At 43.7% G+C, this 15,878-nt stretch overlaps 1 protein-coding gene across 3 annotated transcripts in view; it reads left to right on the plus strand.

Moving 5' to 3' along the window:
• Positions 1-6,873: 6,873 nt before the first annotated feature.
• Uchl3 (ubiquitin C-terminal hydrolase L3) overlaps positions 6,874-15,878 on the plus strand; it is a 48,819-nt gene continuing 39,814 nt past the window's right edge. For 2 of the 3 annotated variants that reach the window (XM_076545461.1, XM_076545459.1), the window contains exons 1-2: positions 6,874-7,000; positions 7,110-7,121. In XM_076545461.1, the coding sequence (XP_076401576.1) occupies positions 6,959-7,000; positions 7,110-7,121 (54 nt within the window). In that variant the 5' untranslated portion in view covers positions 6,874-6,958. Of the gene's footprint in view, positions 7,010-7,109; positions 7,122-15,878 lie in introns of all 3 variants that reach the window. The other variant, XM_076545460.1, reaches the window with a different exon arrangement.

The raw sequence follows: 15,878 nt of genomic DNA on the forward strand, positions 1-15,878 counted from the left end.
TCATGGGAGGAAAGCTGAAGGGGAAAACAGGGGCAGGGGTGGAGTTTTCCCTTAAAAATAGGCTTCTATGTCAGGGTATAGGGTGGTGCCAAGGGGTCCGATCAGAATATTCACGTTCGACCCTGGTTTGGCCTCCTCATTCCTTGGCTCCATTTCCTTTGTCTTTCCCACTTGTTCCTGGGGGAGGAGGATGCACATGTAGACATGGATGACACTGCCTTCAGAGTCACAGCCATATGGTTAATATTCCAAGGGGAAAGAGGAAGCTGGTCTTGAATCCCAATTCTGATGAACCTACTGGGTCACATACCCACTCCTTGGACCCATACTAGGTGAAGATGCGTTACTTTTTGTCTTCTCTGCGGGCCCGTTGTGTCTATAAAGGGTATAGTTATGTGATTGGTAAAGTCACTAGTGTACCAGAGATGAAAGATAACACCAGCAGGAGAGATAAAGACAATTCAACCCAACTCAGATTGAAAGATGCTAGGGAAACAAACAAACAAACAAGAAAACTAGAGGTCCACTAAACATATTGTATCATACTGTACTATCCTGCACTATCAGTGTATGCAGTCAAAATCCTCCAAGATGTCTATTTCCTAATCCACAGTCTGTGAACAAGTTACCTGACATCACACCTGGGAATTCAAACAGCACATCAGCTGCTGCTAACCAGATGTTACTCAGGTCAGAGCAATGTGATGATGAGTGTCTTTTGTTGGGGAACATGGAGGTGATGAGCTATAGTCACAGGCCACTTGTCAGAGTAAAACAATGTGAGACTCACCTCCTATGCTGGCTTTGTACACAGAAAAGGGGCTAAGAGGCAAAGAATGCTGGTAACTTCCAGAAGCCAGAATAGGGAAGAAAATGGGTTCTCCCACATAGAGTCCATGAAATCAGCCCTCTGGACACCTTGCAGTCCAGTAATATCTAGTTCAGAATTTTGGCCTTCAGACTGAAGAATAATAAATTCTTGCCGTTTAAACCACTGAAGTTATGGGTGTAAGGATTCGGTCCTTAATTATGTCATCAGCCTTCCACGGAGTCCCAGCCTAAAAAGCGGGTGGACCCTCTGTGCGCTCTCTGTTCTCTCTTCTTTCCACCCCTTCCTCCCGTTGGCTGTCGCCCCCCCCTCCCTCTCACCCCCCCCCCCCGTCTTTCCCTCCCCCCTCTGTCTCTCCGTCTGTCTTCCCCCCCCCAATAAAGCTCTAAAAAGGTAACCATAGCTATGATTCTTTTAATCAGCACACTCCTCCAGCCATGAGGAGCAGCGCCACAGCGTAACCAACAATGGGCTGAAATGATGGCTCAATTGGTAAAGCTGATCCGAGTTTGGATCCCCACTACCTATGTAAGATACGCAGGCACCATAGTGTTGCTGGATCCTATGAGCTCCCTCGGGGGAGGGGATGAGGGTTGGGAGGGGTGAGAAGGTGCAGTGTCAACAGCACAGACCCCAAGGGTCCCTTGAAGGCAAACAGCAAACTCCTTTATTCAATAACGGGGAAGGCCTTATACAGCCTCCTCCCAGCACCCAGGCTGTGTCCCAATCTGGTGGCATTGCGTGGTCATCCCTCATTGACTGGGCATGATCAGGAACTCTGACAGTGCCTGTTGCTAGGCCCTCAGGCAGACTCCAGGTTGGCTCATAAGGAAGTCCATATGCGCATGCCTTGGCAACTGGTTTGAGCCAATTTCCTGGGCCCTATGGGCCTGTCCTACTACACCATACGATACAGCTGTAATTCCAGCACTGGGAGGCAGAGACCAGAGGTTTGAGGAGCATACTGCCCTCTGAGCCAGTCTACTCGAATCTCTGAGGGCTGGGCTCAGTGAGAGATGCTGTCTCAAAAAATAGAGAAAGAACTGAGGCAGATAACTGATGATCACCTCCAGTTGACCTCTGACCTTTACAACACATGCACAGGGTTGTACACAAACACACATATTTTTAAAAAGCCACTCTAAAGCTACAAACATTGGTTACAACACAGTAGAAAATCAGTACAGTGTGATGCATTATTGACATGCTGGGTCTTCACAGCTGCTTAAACCCAAACTCAGGTCCCTTTTCCATCATTCTGCTGGGTGACTTGTCAGATTTTCTGAGTGTTAGCTTTTCTGTCTGTAAAGAGAGTTACCTCCCAATGTTTTTATTCAAGTGTGTAAATGAGATCCTGTATGTAAGCACATAGCAAAGTTCCTCCATGACTCAGTACTAAATAAGCACTAGAGGTTCTTACCACCAAGATACTCAAACTTCCAAAGTCTGTCAGATGTCTAAAACATACATCCTCTTCATTTTAAAACACAAGGAAACTTAAGTCTTGGTGTGTTAAACAGTTAGCTCCCAAGTAAAACTTCCAGTAGTGTGGCTTAATTTACAGTTGACACTCTAATCTCAGAGGCCTCCAGAGAGATTCCAAACTCCCAGAGAGCCTCGTAGAATCCTCCAGTGCTTCCTGTGGATTGAATGTTAGGCTTCAGGCTATGCAGGACTATAAGTACATATTGTGTAATCAGTGGGTAACATAAACAAACATGGACACCTTTGACCGAACCCAATTAGTATTCCCAGCATCATAAGGGTTTCTGTAGCTTAAAGAAAGGCTTACAATTCTTAGCTTTTGAGCCAAATCTGACCAACCCACATATTAAAACAGCAGCGAAGAACACAAAATGAACTATATTATAAACACAGAAATTTCACCTGGCAAGTTCAACTATTTACCTGAAGATGGTAACGTCCAATCGCCATCATTTCACCTCTGCTGCTGTGGTAAATATGCACACAAAAGCACTGTAGGGTTTACTTTAGTTCACAGTTCCAAGTCGCACTGGAGTAGGGTAGTGTCCAGAGACCAAAACAGCTGCTCACATTGCACCCACAGCCAAGCAGCAGAGAGTGAATTCATGCATGCATGCTAGTCCAGAAACCCCTGCCTAGCAAAAGATGGCCCCCATAGTGGATGGGTCTTCCTGCCTTAATTAAGGTAATTAAGATAATCTCCCCCAGACTTAGCAAGAGGTCTGTCTCCCAGGTGAGGCTAAATTTTTGTCAAGTTGACAATTAAAACTAATCATCACAATTGTTAACCTTTGGGTAAGGGAACTTACAGTTCGTTTCTTTGTTTTGGGTTTGTTATGTGCTTGGTATGAGTGTGTGTGTGTGTGTGTGTGTGTGTGTGTGTGTGTGTGTGTGTGTGTGTAGGCTAGAGGTCATTGTTGAGTATCTTTCTCCATTGCTCTCCACTGGATTTTTTTTGAGACAGGGTCTCTCACTGAACATGAACCTCACTGATTGGAGAGACGAGCTGGCCAGCAAGCTCGAAGGACTGTCCGATGTCTGCCTCCCCAGCACACCACCACAACCTGTTTTGTTTTTTGTTTTCTTTTGTTTTGAGACAAGGTCTCACTACATAGCCCAGGCTAACCTGGAACTGGATATGCAGACCAGGCTGGCCTGTTCATCTTAGGTGCTAGAATTAAAGGTGTGACCCACCACATCAGACCCACACCATTTTTTTTTTTTAATAAACTTGAGTGCTGGGCATTTGAATTCTGGTCCTCAGGCTTGCACAGCAGCACTGTACCCACTTAGCTATTTTCCTAGTTTCCTAGCTAGAGTTTCTTTGAAAAGTGTGATATACAGAGGTGAATTGCCTGGCTTATGGAAACACAGCTATATTATTGTGGTCATGATCTCTGATGAGTGCTGAGAATTATTACTTCATATTGAGCACAGGTGTTCTCAGATTGTGTAACACTGGCATGCTTTTACTTGCAAGGCTGTGTTTAAATTGACAGTTTGGCAGGGCACCCCAGGATTAAGTCAGATGACAGGGTACTACTACACGTGCATCAGAATGACAACTGAGACTCTTTCTTATTAAGAAAAATAATATAAGATAATAAATAATCAAAGTGGCATGCCATGAATGGGCTGTAGTTCAATGTAGTTAAATGGAGATGCTGATCCCCTTGGGACAATTGAGTAAGACTTGAATCTGGGCTGATTACAACTGTTATGCTGAACTTACATGAGGTGTTGAAAAAGTGCTGACTTTCATTCATTCTTTTTTTGTCTTCCAAGGCAGAATGAATCTTGCATGTTGTTCAGCTGGGTTATAGGTGCATGCCACTGTGCCCAGATATATTAAATCAATTATTAAAAGTTTTTAATTCCACATTTAAAATCTCAAAAACATTGTTCCTGCTCACCACAAATTCTGCTGACAGTTACCTACGTGGCCCCGTGACTCAGGTGTTTTTGCAGAAGCAAGCATGAACTTGCTCATAGTTCTTCAACATTATTTGAGTGACGAGAATCACAGACTCTGTAGGTATTATATTTAATTGCCACTTAAAGTGTCTTTTAAAAGATTATATTGTGACTTGGCATAACACAGAATTGTTGGTGGTGGAAAAAAGTATGTAGAGTGGGTTTTGGGGTAATATAGATTACTAGGAAAATGAACCCCTCTCCTTACTCCCTGTCTTTTCTTCCCTTCTCACCTCTCTCTCTCTTCGACCTTTCTTTTTTTCCCTGTTTCTCACTTCTCTCTCTCTCTCTCTCTTTGACTGTGTCTCATACACAGCCAAGACTAACTTGGAACTCACGAAGGCGCCCAAGTTCACAGCCTTTACCACGGTTCTCCTATTTTGACTCCTCAAGTGCTAAGGTTGCCGGCATGCACCACCATGTACACGTGGGAACTCGTTTCAGGGGGAGGGGGGGTCTGTGCATGTCGATGAGTGACTGCAAAAATCCTGCAAATGTCAATGTTGTGTTTGCAAATAAGTCTTAGGGAGAAGAAAAAAAAAATCAAAACCTGGAATCAATAAATACGACATGTGAACAGAACTTTGTCCTCTAGGAGAAAATATTCCAAAGCCATATGGCAAAGGATGTAAATAACGAGAAGTTCAAATATTGGGGGCAATGGTACTAAATCTTGGGGCCCATTTTTATACTTAGTGAATCAAAATCTGTGCTTCAAATTCAGATATCCATATGTTTGGTCAAGTCTGAGGACTAAGGCTCTTCAAACCTGGAGGTACATCCATGCCAATGCTGGAAGTTAGCCTGATGAACTCGACGTTAAGAAATTAGAAGCCCGATATGTTTGGAAGACTTTTTGGGGTCTGCAGTTCTATGGGGTGCCAGGACAACTTCTCTAAGGTGAAAGACATTGTTGCCACCATCCATACTTGGTGAAGACTTTCCAGTGTGGGTGCTTTGGGGTCACTATGCTCCTGCCTATAATTCCTCCTCTCTGCTCTGTGGCTAAGCCCAGCCATCTCATTGGTTTCCAAGGTAAACTTTGGTGGGATTGTATTTGGTTTGCTGTTGGGATCTCATCAGGAGGCCAACATGGTTCATGTTTACCCAGGAAGAAATTCTCACGGCAGGTGGATAAGGGTGTTGCGTGGAGCATTAGCCAAGCAGTAAAAGGAGCGACACAGTGTAGAATTTCAGGAGTCTGGGGCAAGGCAAGTTGTCAGGAAATTGCCCTGGCATGCCAACCATCCCCAGCAGAGACTGAGAATGTAGCAAGCACCACAAGAGATCATACAACTGTAACTGCCGATCATGAGCCAGGCATTGCCAGATTTACCAAGTCACGATGTTGGGCAGATACTCCAGCAAGTCATTGGAAAGAGAGGAAGGAGTCAAGGGATTGGAAAAGCCGTCGAGGTATAAAAATAATAGCCGGAACATGTGTGGGAGAGTTGGAAATTCCCCAAGAAAGGCAATCTTAGCGTAATAACATTGCCCCCACTTCTTAACTAATCTCTCCCTGAATTCCCTCTCTTGAATACAAAGTAGCAATATGTCAGGTCAAAATTCTGGAGTCATGATTTTCGACTCCTACATATCAAAAAGAATTGCTCCTTGTAATAATATCTTTGTAATCTGCATCTGCTTCTCTGTCGCCATGAATACTACCTTAATACTTTCTTCTGCATTTCCCACATAAGTGATAAATGATATTTCCGCGTACACGATCATGCTATTCCCCTACCTTTTGTGATACTGAGATGGAACCCAGGGCTTCGTGCACGATAGAGAAGTGCTCTACCATTCAGCTACCTCTCCAACATCATTCCTCAAATAGTCTTTGCAAATCTACTATGCACTGGCCATTGAGTTAAACCCTAAAAATGTGAAGAAAGTGAAATTCTTATTACATCTTGCATCCTGACATTTAGTGTAATGGAGAAGGGACATTCAAAATCCTGCTTAAGTCCTTCCGTTTGTACCAACACTTAGTACATTGTCTGACTCATCTTTCATACTGGCTCTGTATTGTTTCTCAAGCAGAACTGAGTACCTATCTACCTATCACCTATATCGATCACCTGCCTATTACCTGTATCTCCGTCAGTGCGATAGCAGATAAGGCCAACAGATCATCTCAGTATCCTCACAAAGAAGCAAGAGGACCATGATTCCAAGGAGTCAACCTCTGGCTTGGCTGCCTTCTTCAGGCTAGCAAACCCCGTCCCACTCTCACAGTGGGAATCCGTGGCGCGCCCCCTAGAGTTTCTGGTTAGCATTGCACGAAGGCGAGCGCCTGCAAGCACGCGGCCCAGGCCGGCCTGGGGCGCATGCGTAAAACTCGGGGGCTCGCTCGGGTAGGGAGAGTCCAAGTGTGAGGGGAGCGCTCCCTGTTGATTCCGGCTTTGTTTCTCTCGTGAAATAGGAAACAGACCATATTGCTCCCGTTCAATCGATCTGTTCAATTGAAGCAGTCGTCACCGAATTGCGCCTCCGTTGGGCGAGGCTAAGATCCCCGGGGGTCGTGGAACTCTTTTCGCTGAGCTCCCCCCGCGGGGCGGCGCGTGGGTGGTGCCGGCCGGAGCGCGCGGGGGCGGAAGCGGCGGCGGCGGCGGCGGCGGCGGCAGCAGCGGCTGTCAGAGCTGGAGAGCGGCCGGCGGCGGAGCAGCCATGGAGGGTCAGCGCTGGCTGCCACTGGAGGCCAACCCCGAGGTGAGCGCGGCCTGGGGGGAGCCGCAGCCCGGGGCCGAGCGAGTCGGGAGGCCGGCCGGCGCCGGGTCGCGCGCGCGCGTCTCTAAAACCCTCTTCTGTCTCGTTTCAGGTCACCAACCAGGTGAGTGCGGTGTCTGTCACCCCGGACGGACCCCGGAGTCCTTTTCTGCCTTCCCCGCCAGCCTCCTCGCTGCTGGCCTTCACCTCTGCACCCCCGAGGATTCGGGGATCTCATCCCGGGAGGGTCCCCTCCCTCCATCCCCGCCGGCCTGTGGCCGTGGGCGGCTCCGCCCCTTTCAGGCCACCACCTGGCTCCTGGAGATGGCCGTGAACCTCTGTCCCCCACCGCGCGGGACCCCAGGTCACCAACGCCGCCTGGGGCCTTGGGGTCTGAGGTTTGGTGAACTCTCCCATGGTATACCCCGGCTCCTCTTCCCTCTTCGTTTGTCTCCTTGATGTCGCGTTCCTGCATGTTCCCTGCCCCTGTCCATTCTAGGTGACTAATTTGCCAACACTTCCCGACTCCCGGCCTCGTAAACTTGCCCACCCAGTTTTCTGGCTAATTCCATCTAACAACCTGTACAATGAAATCACCCTCCAGTCATCTCTTGCACCATCAAGTTGCTTCTCTTCCCCGCCACGCCCCCTTTCTCTTCCAGTCTTTAAAAACCATGTCGTTGCCTTTTGTACCATACAGAGCCCGGTTTAATCGTTGTCATGCAGTTCTTGGCCACCTGCTACTCTTAAAAGAAACTTGGTTTTGGATACTGAAGATTGGGGCAGGGAATGGCAAGTGGGGATGCCTATCAGCTCCCAAATTAGAAAAAAAAAGCTATTAGTTTAATTTTTTTATTTGCACAGGTATGTATTGTCTTAGGTATAATATACTTTTTTTTCTGCTTTCAACATTTAGTTCACCTTTGACCATGCTCTTAGTTTGTTACGTAATTTTCCTCCCCCCCCATCTTTCTCATCACCAAAGGATAAAGATTTATCATCTACTTAAAAAAATTTTTTTTGAGGCCAAACATCGTGGCCCATGCCTGTAGTATCAACATGTGGGAGGCTGAGGTAGGAGAATTTTGAGTTCCAGCCTGGACTGAGACTGGGTCTCCAGCCTGCTCCTCGCCTCCAGTTGTTGGTTTGGTTGTATTTTTAAATGGATTTTGGTTTTCAAAGCTTTTAAGCACATTCCTTATATAAAGCATGCAGGCTTTATGTTCGAGGTGACATCCTTTGTCTTTTTTCAAAACATTTTTATTACATTTATGTATTTTGTGTGTGGATGGGTGATGTGCATGTGGAGGTTCAGAGGCCAATAGTTCACCCCTTCCCTCAGGTGGGGCCTTGGGATGAAACACAGGTCCTCATGCTCGATGCTGGTAAGGGCCTTTACTCATTGGCCCAATTCCCTTTATCTTGTTTGAGCTTATTGTATGTTCTTGTTACTGTCTAGTTCTTACCTCCTTAGTAAGGTGATTGAAACGCAGCACTTACCATTCGTATTACTGCTTAAAGTACCTTTTCCTGAGAATGTCAACATTCTTTGCTTCTCACCCTTTTGAGATTTGCTCATCTCTTTTCCCAACACGTTTTATTTTCTTTGTCAAGAGAAAAATCGTTAAGTCTGAAGAAATCAGAATTTGCAACTTCTGTGCCTAGAAAGAGATGTTTATTTCAGTCGTAATCCAGACTCATTTTTACACTTTACTGATAGGTAAATATCTTTGTTCCATTGGCCCGTCTTTTTACCACTACCATCCTAATTATTGTAGCTTTCTAAGTCCTCAAACAGTGTGAATCCAACATTGTCCCTTTTCAGAATTGTTTAGGCTTTTCTATTTACTTTACCTCTCAGATAAATTTTAGAAGCCTTGTCAGTTTCTACAGAAGTTGATGGTGAGTGTGTCAAGTGGATAGATACGTTTCAAGGAATGTATCTTTATTGCCTTGGATCTTGTAGTCTCTGAAGGAAGTGTGTCTATCTCATTACTTAGGCTTTTGATTTCTTATGTCAGTGTTTGATTGTTTGAACATGTGGAAAAATTTTGTTATATGCCTACAGATTTGATGGTCTTGGGGTGTTCTTGTAAATAGTATTACCTTAAAGTTTTATTTTTGAGTTCTTTGCTATGTATAGAAATCTAATTTAAAAATGTGCCCATATCCTCTACCTTGCTAAATCCATGTATTAGTTGCGATGTGTCTCTCTCTTTTTTGTAGGTTCTTTGAGGATTTCCAGACATTTGTGTTCTCTGAAGTCAGCTGCTTATTCCCATTCTAAACAGCTTTATTCCTTTTCTTGTCTTGTTGCACTTGGAAATGCCTTACACATGGATCTGAGGCAGCTTGTTTCTCATCTTAGCTGGTGAAGCATTTACTCTTTCACTCTAATCGTGGCAGCTCTAGGTATTTTGTAGTGGCTCTTCCTCAGGCCAAAGAAGTTCCCACTCTTTCCTCATTTGGAAAGCTTTTTATTATGAATTAATGTTTAATTTCCCCAAGTGATTTTTGCATTTCTTCAGCTGATCATGGAAAGAAGTAAGACTAATTTTATATAAAAAGATAAAGGGGCAGCGATATGGCCAGTATTACTCTGGTGCCCAAACCATGAGAATAGAAACTGTGAACTTATATGTCTTGTGAATATGGCTCTAAAAGCCTTCAACAATAGCTATAGAAAAGCATAAGCATATAACCAAGAGCAGCTTTTTCTTATATTGAAGAGTGATTTACCATTCAAAATCAATCAGTGTGATTAGCCTTATCAATTGATTAAAAAACCTTTAAAATGATACTATTTATTGTTTTAAGCAACCAATAAACAAGTTTATATAACTGGACACTTAAAGCCTATGATTCAGCTGGTATAGAACCGCCTTCCTAGATGACTTTGATAAATTATAAAATGCATTTACTCATATTAATTAAACAATATTTTGAGATTACCTTTCGCATGACCGGTTAGTTGTCTGAACAGGTGCTAGTTATGCTTTGGTGATTAAAATATTCTTGTTTTTCTATCCAATGGCAGGACAGAAAGTAAAACAAAATAAATCTTTAGCAGTTGTTATAAGTGCAATGAAAAAAATTAATAGCCTTTAATCCTAGCACTTGGAAAGCAGAGGCAGGCGGATCTCTGTGAGTTCGAGGCCAGCCTAGTCCACAGAGCTAGTTCCAGGACAGGCACCAAAACTACACAGAGAAACCCGTCTCAAAAAACCTAAAAAAGAAAAAAAAAATTAACAAGGTGTTGGGGTTGGAGCTTAGGTTGGCTAGTGACCGGAGGCCCTTTTGAACTGACTTAACCAGAGATATAACTGCATGCCGTATTTGCTGTGCTTTGGTTTAAATTTTTTTAAGCCACATATGGTGGCTTGCAGGTATAATGCTAGCACCAGGGAGACTGAGGCAGGAGAATCAAATGTTTGAGACAACCTGGTTTACAGAGTGAGACTGTCTCAATTTTTTTTTTTTTCATTATTGGATAATGTGTTTGTATCTTAGTTAGCTTTAACCAGAATTTTTGTGTTTCATTAGTGTCCATGTTTTGCACAGGACTGAGGATGGAAAATGAGTAGAAATTTGGTTAACTGACTAGTGATTTGGAGATTTATCCCAGCAGGCCTTGAATTCATGGTCCCGCCTTTGCCCGCCTCGTGTAGGTTACAAGCACCACACCTTGCTCAGCCCTCCCTGGTTTTTCTTATTTCTTTAGCCTAATGGGATCACAAGAGGAGCCTAATCTTGATTTCACTGTGTTAACCATCTGGCAGTTACAGGCCTTATTAACTCTTAGTTTGAGCAAGTACTGTTTTATTCTGTGATGATGCCTGGTGCTACATTAGGATACTCATTGTATGTCTACAGCATGAAGGTTAGTGTTAACTGCTAGGTGTCATCTGGTGTCCCTCTGTCTAGCAGGTCTGGCAGACAGTGATTCTTTCTTTCTTTTTTTTTAGTATCCTGTCAATTCCTTTAAAGTTATTTTGCCATGCTACAGATTGGACTTAAAATAAAATCATTTAAAAAAAGAATTTAAGCTCTACCTTATTTACATATATAAATTTAAATAGGTAAAAGTAGCTGGTGGAAAGTTGCAGATAACTGAGCATTAAGAATTACAACTTTTTAAAGAATAAAATAAAGATCCAAAGGCAACAGGAAGTATAGTTGATATCCTGGGTAACCATTATACTAGACTTGACATGTATTTTTTTTTTTTTTGTGATTCGAGTATGGTCTGTCTGTCTGTCTGTCTATCATCTATGTAGCTATCCATCCATCCATGTCTGCCTATCTGTCTGTCTATCCATCTAAGTTGTAATTTAGAAAAATTGCGATTTTTTTTTTAAAAATAGGGAACCTCCCTAGAATTATTCTTCGTTGTGATGTTATTGAGGAAGTAACATTTTCTTGTTTCATATCTAAAGGAAACTTAAGCATACTTTGACATAGTTTTGCTATTTAATGTAAATGCTCAAAGGTAGAAACAGAGTTGGAGGTCATCTCCTAGATGATTACCAAGCAGTAATAGAGTAGTTCTCTTGTAAGTAGATCCCACTTTTGGGAAACAGGCTTTGATACCCTGTCTCCCGCGGCTTCTGCCTCCCTTCTGTTTCCTGCTTTGTCACTTCCCCAAGGCATCACCTGTCCCTGCTGGAGCCACCACCTCACCTCTGTCCTGTCTTCACTCTTGTCTAACTCGCTTCCATCCCCATCATTTCCTAGTGCCTCAGTTAGGGTTTCTGTGGAGACACCATGACCACAACAACTTTTAGGAGGAAATCATTTAATTGAGGTGGCTCACTCTCAGTTCGGAGGTTCAGTCCATTTTCGTCATGGTGGAAAGCAAGGAAGCATGCAGGCAGACATGGAGCTGGAGCTGAGAGGCCTTACATCTAGATCCAAAGGCAACAGGAAATAAACTGTGTCAACAGGCATGATATGAGCATATATGAGACCTCAGAACCTGTCTCCACAGTGACACGGTTCTTCCAACAAGTGACATGTCCTAATAGTGCCACTCCCTTTGGGGCCATTTTCTTTCAAACCACCACACATAGTAACTTCTTTTGTCAGTTTACTAGTGATCACACTTCTGACGTACCCATGGGCTGCTTTTCTGTTATTGTGTCTCATGGCCTTTTAGTGGCATTGGAAGAATAACCTGTTCTATCCTTCTTGAAACATCATGCTTCCATTTTGACTTTTCTGATAATTGTGGTTTTTCTAAATCTCTAGTTATGTCTTGGTCATCTCCCTTCATCTCCCTTCTACCTTCTATGGAGTTCCTCAGGAATTGCTCCGTGAGGTTAACCTTGATTGTCAACTTGATGTGTCTATCTGTAATGAGGACTTTTTAGGTTTACTTGAGAGGTGGGAAGACCCACCCAAAATGTGGGTATCATTTCATGGTCTAGAGTCTAGGACTGAATGAGACCGAAAAAGAGGTGGGTGAGGTGGCTGGGCAGGTAGAGGCGCTTGCTCCCAAGCATGATGACCTGAGACCGATCTGTGCCACCCACATGACAGAAAGAGCACCAACTCTGGGAAGTTATCCTCCAGAGGTGCTGTGGCATGTTTTCAAGTACAAGAGGAGGAGCTGACAGCAGCAGTCTTCCCTCTGCTCCCTGACGAGTCACAGTGACAGCTGCTTCATGTCCCTGCTGCCATGCGTCCCCACCACGATGGACCGTAACCTCTAACTGTGAGCCAGCCAGCCCGTCCTTCTGTAAGTCGTTGTCAGGTGTGTGGTCACAGCATCAAGAGAAGGAACTAATACGGTTCCTCTAGGTGAGCAGTCTTGGCCATGCGCAGTCTTCCCCTAGTGATGCTTCCTGTTACGTTGTTTTTATACTCCTTGTCACCATATAGACGGCCCAGCGTCCCTCTCAGCTCTTGTGTATTTAATTACTTCTTTGATATTCCCATCTCATGCTTATAACACCTCAAACTTAATAGAACTGAAAAATGTGAATTTCCATCCTCATACTTCTCTAAACTGGTTTCCTCCTCTGTCTTCCAAAGGCATCGCCAGCTATCCTTTGCTCAGGCCAATGTTAGTGACTCTTCTGCCTGACCATGCCGTTTGGAATATGCCATACTGTGTGGCTTTGATTCTTTAGTTAACGTCTCTTCTACATGTGTGTGAGACCATGGCTGTCTAAGCCTTTTGTAGTCTTCTGATCTTGAAGATGGTCTTCACAGTGCAAGCCGCCATCCTTGACTTTGTCGACTGCTGTGGCTGTCTTAAGTACTTGGGCTTATATTTCTTCCCTAAGATCTGTTCTTCGTGTGCTATCATCTCCACTTTGGGTTGGTCTTAGAAGAATGCACACTCCCCCTTGTGATCTGCTTCAGACGCTAGTGGCCCTCACTGCTTGTTGTTAGAATACCATGCAAGCGCCTCCCTGAGGCCACATAAGGAGGTGCTGCCCATCTCTGCCCAGGCTGCACTTCAGTGTTTAAATGCCGAGGCTCCTCCCACTTGGAATCTTCCTTTGTTTATCCTATCCTTGAGTTGTTTGACTTGAGATATTTTATGGCAGCTTTTTTTTTTTTTTTTGTTTTTTTTTTTTGTTTGTTTTGGTCATTTATGGCTCCATTTCAAGATGAACCAGTTTTTCTTTGGTGACATACTTGTTTTCCTTTCCTCCTTCTCCACCCCTTCTTTTCTCATTGCTGTTTTTCTTTTTATATAGGGTTTTGTGATGTAGCTGAGGCTGGCTTTGACCTCTTAGTCTTCTTGCTTCAGCTAAGATTGTAAGCATGAGCTGCCATATCCAATTAATTTCTTTAAAATTTTTACTATGTGAAATTATCTTACTCGTTTATTTTCTTTCCTCTTTGTTTTTTGGGTTTTTTTGTTTTGTTTTTTTTTGAGACAGAGTCTCTCTGTGTAATTCTAGCTGTCCTGGAGCTCGTTTTGTAGACCAGGCTGGCCTCGAACTCGGAGATCTTCCTGCTTATGCCCCCTGAGTGCTGGGATTAAAGGCGTGTGCCACCATGTCCAGCTATGTGTTTATTTTCTTTGCCACTAAAATGTAAGTTCCTTGAGAGGAGAGAGATGGCTGAAATGCTGTGAGTGTCTCATGGCCTCAAGGAGCTGTCAGCACATAGTTATCAGAGAGTGGGTAGCCCTTAGAAAGCTGCTTTCCTGCTCAGGAAAACTGTTCTCGGAATTTAGTGTGCTGATGGATCCTTTCCTGATATTTCAGTGAGCAGAATTCTCTCTTCTAAGGTGCTTTATTTTATTTTTTATGATAGCAGTGAGAATAACATTTCATTAGTAAAGTGATATTTATTTTTACTAGAACAAATTTGCTTTCTTACAACTTTTAATTGTTCATCAGTCCTTTCATTCAGAACATCTAGAACAAATGTACTTGTTCTTTCTTGATGTCACTAAAACTGAGGCCAAGGTTCAGTAATTTAAGTCTTAGCTGAACATGCTCATATGTATTACTTTTCTGTTGCTGTGATAAAACGGCTTGACCAAGACAACTTGAAGAGTTACAGTCCCAGAGGGAGAAGAGTCCATGGCTGTGGGGAGCATTAGCTGCAGATGCCAGGCATGAGGGCAGAACAGCAAGCTGAGAGCTCACATCTTGAACCTCCAGCACAAAGCAGAGCAGACAGTAGGGTAAGACTGTAAACGGTCAAAGCCCACTTCCAGTGGTTTATTTCCTAGAGCAAGACCGCACCTCCTACATCTCCCCAACCACCACCACCAACTGTGGCCAGGTGTTCAGATGCGTGAGCCCGTGGGGACATTCTCGGTGAAACCATCACACCATATTTTCTACTTGCACATTTCTCCAAATCCTCGGGTCTCTGTTCGTAGTCTTTGGGGTCCTCCTCTTATCATTAGCCTTTATGAAAGAGAATGCTCTTCAGGGCTCTTCCATAATCCATGCTGCATCATCTTGGCTTGGTACAGAGGACTGTTGCTTTATTGTCCTGAATAAACCAACATTGAGGAAACCAGCATTGTGTCTCCCTTTGATAATTTTCACTTAGGCCATATTGAGCATGCAGTGAAAAAAATCTCTTTTTTCTTTTAACTTTCACATAAAATATTTCCAGTGATTCCCTATTCTTGGGTTGAGGAAATTTGATCTTGTTTTATTTTTAGTCAGTCTGTTAAAATTCATTTTGGGAGTTCCTGAGCTGCGATTTCTTATTTAACTTATTTCCCTAGCTCCATGCATAACAATCACTGCTAGTCTTTGGTTACTGGTGGTGATATGAAGCAGTTGCTAGACAAGTGTAATTATGTCATAATTCCACTCATTAATCAACTAGTAACAAGCAGGGGCAAAGGCTGTCCCAAGTAGATCTCTGCAGCAGAGACAGCGTGGTTGTCGCTGCACACTTCAAAAGCTGAGGCCCTCCCTGTGCTGTCTTCAGCTCCACTGTCCCTAGGTCAGGGGCGGGGGTTGAAGGGGGTGGGGGTTGTGGGGTGGGCGAGGACTCGTGGGGATGGGACTTGAGAAAGCAGTTTTAGGACAAAGTTGAAAGGAAACCGATTCTTCTCCGTGGATTTTTACTTTGTTTTTGTTTTTTAAGGGAAAACTTATTTATTTATTTATTTGAGACTGCGTCAGTCTGTATAGGTCAGCTGGCCCTGCATTGTTGATCTCCTGTCTCAGCCTCCTGAGTGCTGGGACTATAGTTGTGTGCTCAGTGCCTGGATAACTATTCCTTATCTGGTGACAAATTTGTGATAGAGCATAAAGAATGTTAACTAAAAGTTATTTTTAGGACTACTAATTTATTGTCATATCATAACAATAGTAGTATACTTAAATAGTATCAACACTGCCTAGATTTCTTATATAGCATCTCCTTTTACCAGCAGGTAGTCTTTTAAAAC

This window comes from Peromyscus maniculatus, chromosome 9, assembly GCF_049852395.1.
Source record: "Peromyscus maniculatus bairdii isolate BWxNUB_F1_BW_parent chromosome 9, HU_Pman_BW_mat_3.1, whole genome shotgun sequence".
NCBI lineage: Eukaryota > Metazoa > Chordata > Mammalia > Rodentia > Cricetidae > Peromyscus > Peromyscus maniculatus.